The sequence below is a fragment of the Pygoscelis adeliae genome, unplaced genomic scaffold, assembly GCF_000699105.1.
Source record: "Pygoscelis adeliae isolate BGI_AS28 unplaced genomic scaffold, ASM69910v1 Scaffold38, whole genome shotgun sequence".
Classification (NCBI taxonomy): domain Eukaryota; kingdom Metazoa; phylum Chordata; class Aves; order Sphenisciformes; family Spheniscidae; genus Pygoscelis; species Pygoscelis adeliae.
In genome coordinates this window covers 11609060-11616778 of record NW_008825614.1, presented here as the reverse complement: position 1 = coordinate 11616778, position 7719 = coordinate 11609060, and the positions used below count along the sequence as shown (strand labels likewise).

The 7719-nt window shown below is 40.0% G+C and overlaps 1 protein-coding gene across 3 annotated transcripts in view; it reads left to right on the top strand.

The window, feature by feature from the left end:
- Positions 1 to 6: 6 nt before the first annotated feature.
- The window catches only part of AMN1 (antagonist of mitotic exit network 1 homolog (S. cerevisiae)), a 26177-nt gene continuing 18464 nt past the window's right edge, over positions 7 to 7719 (top strand). For 2 of the 3 annotated variants that reach the window (XM_009332908.1, XM_009332907.1), the window contains exon 1: positions 6933 to 7059. In XM_009332908.1, coding sequence (XP_009331183.1) covers positions 7018 to 7059 — 42 coding nt within the window. In that variant the 5' untranslated portion in view covers positions 6933 to 7017. Of the gene's footprint in view, positions 26 to 6926; positions 7060 to 7719 lie in introns of those variants that run through there. The other variant, XM_009332909.1, reaches the window with a different exon arrangement.

The following is a 7719-nucleotide window of genomic DNA, read 5'->3' as shown; positions in this document are numbered from 1 at the left end:
AGGAAGTCCAGCTCCTCCTGGACCTGTGAGTGCCGCCCCGACACCCTCCCTCTGTGCCCGCTGGCCCCCTTTCCCTCCGGGAAGTCCGGTGGGTTCAGGGCCGGCCGGCCGGGTCAGACCGCTGCCCTTACAGGGGGGCCGCGGCCTCGAGTAAACGCAGTCACCGAGGCAACCCGCGGGGCGCTCCTGTGGGGGAGCCCGGAGGACGGATTTGGCCAGGGGACAGGGTTTGGCAGGCCTTTGGCGTGGATGGCAGAGTGAGTGACAGCGTTTGGTAGTGGTGGCAGGGTAGTTGACAGAGTTTGATAGTGGTGGCAGGGTAGGTGTGGGTTTGATGGGGTGACAGTCTGGGTGACAGGGTCTGGCAGGGTGGGTGACAGGGTTTGGCAGAGGTCACAGTTTGGGAGGAGTTACAGGTCAGGTGGCAGGGTTTGACAGGACTGACAGAGTTTGGTGGGGGTGGCCGGGTTTGGCAGGTAGACAACAGGATGATCCCCGACAGATCTGGTTGTGGAGGGATCGTTGAGGATCCCTGGCTTCATCTGACCCCAGTGAATCCATTGAATGGTGTTTTGCTTTGAGGTTTTCATTATGTCAAATTCTTTTGTGTTTAGGAGGGAGTTAGAGACAGCATAGGGATAAAATATTTGATTTGACAGATAAAAGAAAAATAGCTACAAACAATACAGTTAGTCTTAGATTTCTATTCTTCTTTTAAAGCACTGAAGATAAGATTATAGTTGCCCTGGTGTAGCCAATAAGTGTTTTATTGTTTCCTATAAAGTACAATAACAGTGAAAACATTTATAATATAAATGAATTTAAATTACTGCAGATCAGTAATGTACTCTGAGAATATCAACCAGCTTTTTGAAAAGAATGAGATTAATCTTAGTAAGCTTTTCTCTCAAGCTAAATTTAAAATTCTGTGGCAAGAGACAGTTAAATGTAACTAGAAGATTTGGCATAGCTCACATTGATTTCCATGTATCTGCATTGGTTTCGGAGTATTTTCTGCAAATTTGAACTAAGTAGTTGGTCTAGATTTGCAGGTCCCTATTCAAGTATGGCTGCATTAGCCACTTAGTATCTTCAAGAGAAAAAAATTAATCTTAAGTTTGTGTTAAGATTTTAGATACAACTGTTTTTATGTACTACAGTATATGGTGACAATCTGCCTCCTTCAGGATGAATTGCCAGAAAAGTTCATTTACCCAGTGGACAAAATATAGGGGTCATATGATAAACATGTGTTTAGCACGTAACTGAAGTGTGTGCCCTTGTATGACAAAGGACTGCTTGGCCATTCACATGACTCAATAGGTATCCATCATAGAAGAGGGAACAGCCACATGGTAGGTGCACACGTAGCCCCCCAAAAGGCTCCGAAAGTCTCTTTGACTCACCCTAGCCAAAGGTAGGGTGCTGTTTTGCACCAAGGAGGTGCTGGTTCATTTGGGATCTCAGTAAGAAAGGCATGGGCTCTCAAGGCTAGTTAACTGGTTTACTGCAGAAAGAATAATAGTAGTAGAAAACGTGATAGCAATCTTATGTCCCTTCCCGTGCTGAGGACCCCAGCTATTGCAGCATTAGGCAAGCCCCTTCACATTGATCAGCATGTTGCACAGATCCCATCTGTGGTGAGGTTCACACTCATTGTGGTCTTTAGAGCTTTGATAAGACTTTTTTAGAAGTAAATAACTATTCTTCATTTCTGCAGTCAAGTAAAGGAATGTTACATGTAGATCTGCTTTTTAATCTCGAGACAAGACAAAGAATGCGGATGGTGTAATCTACTTGTACATGTACTGAGTCACAGCCGTGTACAGGCTTCTCTGTTACAGTCAGACAGCCAAGTTCATCCAGCATTCACCGAGGTACGGTGAAAACATTGCATTCTTACACATCTCCAGAGGAACGAGTTAAAGGTGATCACGGTGTGTGCTCAGGTTACGCAGTGGTCACTCATGCTGACATACGGGTCTCTGCAACCAAGGCCTGTGGTTAAACTCTGCCCGGATTCTCCTTGAAATCACTGTTTCCTCATTACAGTGTCTTCTGCAGTGACTTGCTACAGATGCCCTTATTACGCTGTGCTAACTTTAGTGTTTTTTTTAGTGTGCTTCCACACTGAAAGTCTTGCTTCTTTCCTTGCTTAAATCTGTGCTGCACTTCAGATTTATAGAGCCTTAATATTTTAACTTCTCTGGAGTTTTTAATCGGTATGAGTTTTAATTTGCTGTGATTTGGTGGCATTCTGGTGCCAGACTAGATTCTGCTGAAAAAAAGTTTTCTACAGGGACTCCAGAGCTGTGGCTATACGCTAAATCTAATTTGGCTTAACTCTAGGTTGCTGCTGCCCCTTGCCCTCAGCCACTTGTTTTGGCAGTATTATTTTTGTGACCTCACAGTTTTAGTCACGGGAATTTTCGCTCAGATTAGATGCCGAACAGCTCACTGTGCAACTGTGAATTTCGGAGCCAGCATGAGGAAGGCGCAGTAAAAAGTGGTTGGGGAGACAAGAGGGAGTGGAACTAGCCTTTTCAACCTCTGTTTGGACTTTACATTTGGTTAGAGTGGTGTGTAATGACAGCTGGACTGCTAATAGAAATTAACTACAAGGGTTCTGTCTTGCTAATAACTTTTCTCTTTTTGCAAAGCTAAAACAGTACCCATACGTTTTTTGTTGTGCATGATTAATCTGTTAAAATGATGTTTAAGGCATGCATTACACTACATTCTTATGTTCTTGTGGTTAACCTTGAATCTCAGACCTAGTAATTTCTCAGCTATGTGTACTGTAGCGCTTGATACCATAAACAATTTCTACTTTTGATTGGTTACTAATCTTTTTTACACTACTTTATTAGTACTGCTGCAGCGATTTTCTGTATTAATATTACACTATAATTATTATACCAGTAAGATTAATACTTGAAACTAATAATTACACAACTTCTTAACAAATGTGTGTAATTTTAGTGTATTGTTTCTTGTCTTACACCAAGCAGGTGATGGCCATCTATTTATGCCAGGCTGCACTTCAGGCTTCTTACTTATACTAACCCTTAGGCTTATTGTTTAACTAGCAGAACTTACAGCAGAAACTAAAAACTGAAACAAATCTGTTAGTGTGTGGAGTAGTCCTTCTAATAAAGTAATTATTTTTAAGATCTCCAAACCTAACAGAAAGTGTTCATTAAGGTGTTTCTGCTGCTTGTCTGCCGCTTGTTGGCCTTTGCCCCATGCCCCGAAAGAGAAATTAGCACTCCAAAGGTCACATGCACAAGAGCATCATACTAGAAATATTTAGAAAAATTCTTTTTTCTTTTTTTTTTTCTCAAGTTATATCTTATATTAGCTTCTGTTTCCTGAAGTTATTGTTCCCAGGATGAGAAATGATCAACTTACACATGCACTCTTAGCTGATGCAGTTTTAAGGCCAGCATATTGAGGTACACCAAATTTGTAGTTGGTTTGCATAATTATGCTTGGTTGAAAACTGATAGTGTAGGAGTTGCAGGGCCTGCCAAATAGTGTGGATGCCTGGCAGTAACAACACTTGCTGGAGAGGTGGAGAAGGCAGCTGGGGCAGATAATGGCTTTAGCTGTCATACTTGTAGGAGGCTGCTGTTACAAATCTCTCAGAGCCCTGGCAGGTGTTTTAAGCTGACTTGTTAATGACCAGACATAAGCTCAGGACCAAGAGAGTTTCTGCCATCAAAAATGAGACTCTTAGAGCAGTACAAATGAAACATCAAATGTAAAGGTGTTTTAATTAAGATTGTCACTACACAATAAAGAAGTGTGCTGCACATGTAAGTCGTCACAAGAGTATGTAGTTAGGAATTGCTTAGGTTTGATTGTTCCATGTGTCGTTGATAGATAGCTCCTGTGTAACAGGTATCATTAACAGGTGGCCAGCCTATTGCAGACTAATGCATTACCTGACCTGTCAGTGTCTTGGAAAACTAAGGTCTTACAAAGGCATCAGAACATTTGCAGATGGGTACATCTGCATGAACAAAAACTGAGAAGTAGAGCATCAGTTTCAAAACAGAGCTTCCTTTCATGGTGTTACTTTATAAATTATCCAACCCTAAAGAATGCAGGAAGATGTATCTATTTTGTTATTTGCCATTAAACCTATTTTAGTATCTGTTCTTCTGGTTCATTTCTTCTGATGTGTCCTACTTCTAACATCTGTTCTGCTATTCTATTCCATGTGACATAACTTAGTATAAGCTGCGCCTTGATGTAAGTTAGACTATTTGTAGAAAAATTAGTCATAAAGATCTAATTTCTGTTTTATGTATTGGAAATATACACATTTGCCCTGTCATAAGGCCTTCACCCTGTCATAAAGCTTAAGGTTAAAGATGATAGGCTTTTCTGTTCTGCACCCCTTGACTCATTTGGAACAAATGAGTGTGCCATTTGACACTTTGAAGACAACTCTGAACTATAAACACCTGGTGTAACAAGTCTGATAATGTGGAGCAGGGAAAAAACAATTGGGGGTTTTGCAAGAAGGAATGGTCTTTTATCAGATCACTACAGGAGTAAAGCACTACTCAGTTTTCCCTGTCCATGAAAAACAGGATTCATGGCTTCTTTCATTAAGTTAGACTGGGACAAAATCTGCCTGCCAGGTGAATGCATTATACTCTTTACTTACCAATCTTAGTTATTGCTGTGTGTATCCAGATCACATAAAAGTATAGAGGCCAACTACAGTAGAGAGAGTTACTGCACAATTACAGTAGCTGCTCTGAGTTTACTGGTAGGGTGAGTTAATGGAAAAATGTTCATTCTACAAAAGCAAAATGTTTTGTAGGACAGTAATGTTTTCTTTCAAAATTTAGGATAGGATTTAAAAAGAAGAGTTGGCCTAGGGAATCTAATTTAGGTAGCTATGATCAATAGATAATAGAACCTCCAATTCAAAGAACTCCATCACTTATACGGACTCATGTTAGGTTTCTAAGCAAGAGGGGGACAGTGAGGAGTTACCCTTCCTCCCCCATTACAACTCCCTCCATTTTAGTTTTGCTGTAGTGTAATCCTTTTTAAAGTCTTGGCATTTCCTAGACGACAGTGTTACCTTTTCAGTTATCTCTGGATGTTGGTTAGCTTCACTCTAGTTTATGTTCCTCGTTTACCTAGGGACTTCGGTTCTTGATAATAAAATCTCCCTTCAGAGAGTTGCAGTTCCTTCCTTAAGGACCAGCAGTTGTCTTCTACCATATTAGCGAGTGCTCTGAAGGTCAGCATGCTCAGGATGCTTAGAAGCTATTCATAAACTCTTCCCGGAGTTGCCTCTGGTGTTTCAGTAAGCCTGTGATTATAATTTAAAGTTGCAGAGGTTGGGACATTAACATTTTCTGTATCCTACAATACATTAAAATGCCTTAGGAATCTTAAAAAAGTAGGATTGCATGATTAGTGTCCCTCTATAGTACTCAATATTGCATAAGTAAATACTCTTCTGTATATTTGACCTTGAAAACCATTATTTCAGGTGTTCCACCCGGGTACTGTTCCACACATGTCTGCATAATACTGATCTCTCTGTTTTATTTTGCTTAAGAAAAGTTCTTCGTGTTTTCTCCCAAAAAGCTGTGTTGCATCTGGAGTCTCTTAACAACGTATTCTTACTGAAATGATCCCTTATTGTTGCATTCACACAGATAAAGTTCTAGGATCTCAAATCCCGTCTTAAAGCGTCACCCACCATTCTGTGATATTAGTAGGCCTATCAATATTTATTTCTGCCTAGTCCTTCCTTTTCAGATGAATGCTTAAGCCCTGTGTGTCTTTGAGATTTGTTTGCAATTTCTCATGCAACAGTATCTCATGATGAAAACTTTAAGTCAAGTTTCAGTATCTGGCAAAGGGAACAGATTGCTTGGAACAGGGAAACAATTTTGACCCTGAATACAAAAGATGTCCAGACAGCAGGATGTATAGAAAAGACAGTGTATGTTGGCATTATTGTTAGTTCAAAATCTCTAGCCCGGTGTATATGATAATCAGGCTGTTTCCTTCAGGTTGATAAATCATTCTGATGAATAAGCATGTGGGGGGGGTGAGGGGAAGGAGACCTAAATTACTGCTATTAAAAAAAAAACAATGGCTATACTGAGTCAAACCAATCAATGTTTCTGATTGTGATAGGATTTCAACCAGCTGTGTGAGAACCTTCCTTCTCATCCCAGAGCAGCTTAATTTCTTGAAGAACCATTGCTGATGAGGCTTTTTGAATACCTTGTAAATATCCACATGGGTTCACTTTCCCCTATATATGATATTCTCCATGTGGCCACTAGTTATCTTGTCTAATCTACTTTGTAGGACCACGAACTAAGACAGAAAAATTTCTGCCTCAGGTGACAATCCTCTGTGATTAGATCTAGTTTTAAGCACAAGGTTTAAAAGGTTGAGCACAGGGTTACACAGCACAATTCATATTAAAAGAGTACTACAAACTAGACAGTGAACAAAATACCACATCTGAAAATATCTCCTTAATGTTAAGGTGAAAGAGAGGTGTCCCTTCTCTGGAACTAGCTGTCCCAGCTAAAGATTTTACTGCTTACTGAGTGGAGGCTTAGATGGTGAAAAGGCTTTTCTTAGAGCTCGTGAATGTACTACCAGCAAACTCATTTTGTGAGCTGAGTTGGTGATCGAAGTGAACGAGGCTACAATTTTTGCCTACAGTTGATTGGGGAACACTTGCACAGAAGGATCAGCTGATTGACCCCAAAGGGCAATAACTGAATTGGTGGTAGTATGGAACAGCCGGAACTGATAAGGTTTGAAGGCAGCATAGCTGGATGCAGAAAATGACATCTTGTGGTTTGAATGTTCTAGTTCTAATATGTAATGCCTATTTTTGACTGTACTGTAACTTTCCTTTATTTCAGATGCCTTCAGTGTTTGACAAAGCACCTTTCCAGATATGCTGCAGATATTAAGTCATTGCCACCCAACATAAAGGATAAACTGATTAAATTAATGAGTAGGCAAGGGCAAATAACTGATTCAAATATCAGTGAGGTAAGAACCCATTCAAAACTATTCTGTCTGTGGTAGTTAATACACAAGAATGAACTAAATTAAAACTGTTTACATGAGACAGCAGATAAATTCAGGCCTCCTTACTCTGTCCATGTCTTTACAGGTTTTTTTCTTAAACTTCATAATGTTAATAGTCCTGTATTAGTAGTAATAAGATTATGTTTGTAGTGACAAGAAATTAAAAATGTTCTGCCTTCAGTGATAATTGACTTCTGTGTAATCAGCTGACATATATTATGCCTTTTCAGAACGGGAAACTGGACTTTATTGCAAACCAGTCTCTGTTCCTGAATGTAGTATGTTTCAAGAAGACAGTGCATAATTTAGTAATGAGAAGATTTCAGGAACTTGTTAGTTTTCTGTTATGTTCTATTGACATTATGCACATGATCTCCATATAATTTATTTAAATCTTGATTCTTTGAAATATGATGATGCTAGGGCTAGAAATTGATAGTTCAAATTCCCTCATCCCTTTTGCTCACTGATGTGTGTCAGTGTTTCAAAATGAAACCAGTTAATGACTTTTCTTCAGCTGTAAAGTCAGGGGCACTTCTATCTATCTGCTGTTATCTCGTTTAGCGTCAAAGGGAGGCGTGAGAATTGAGGAAAGCTAAAGGTTGGCCTTGGTGAAACAGA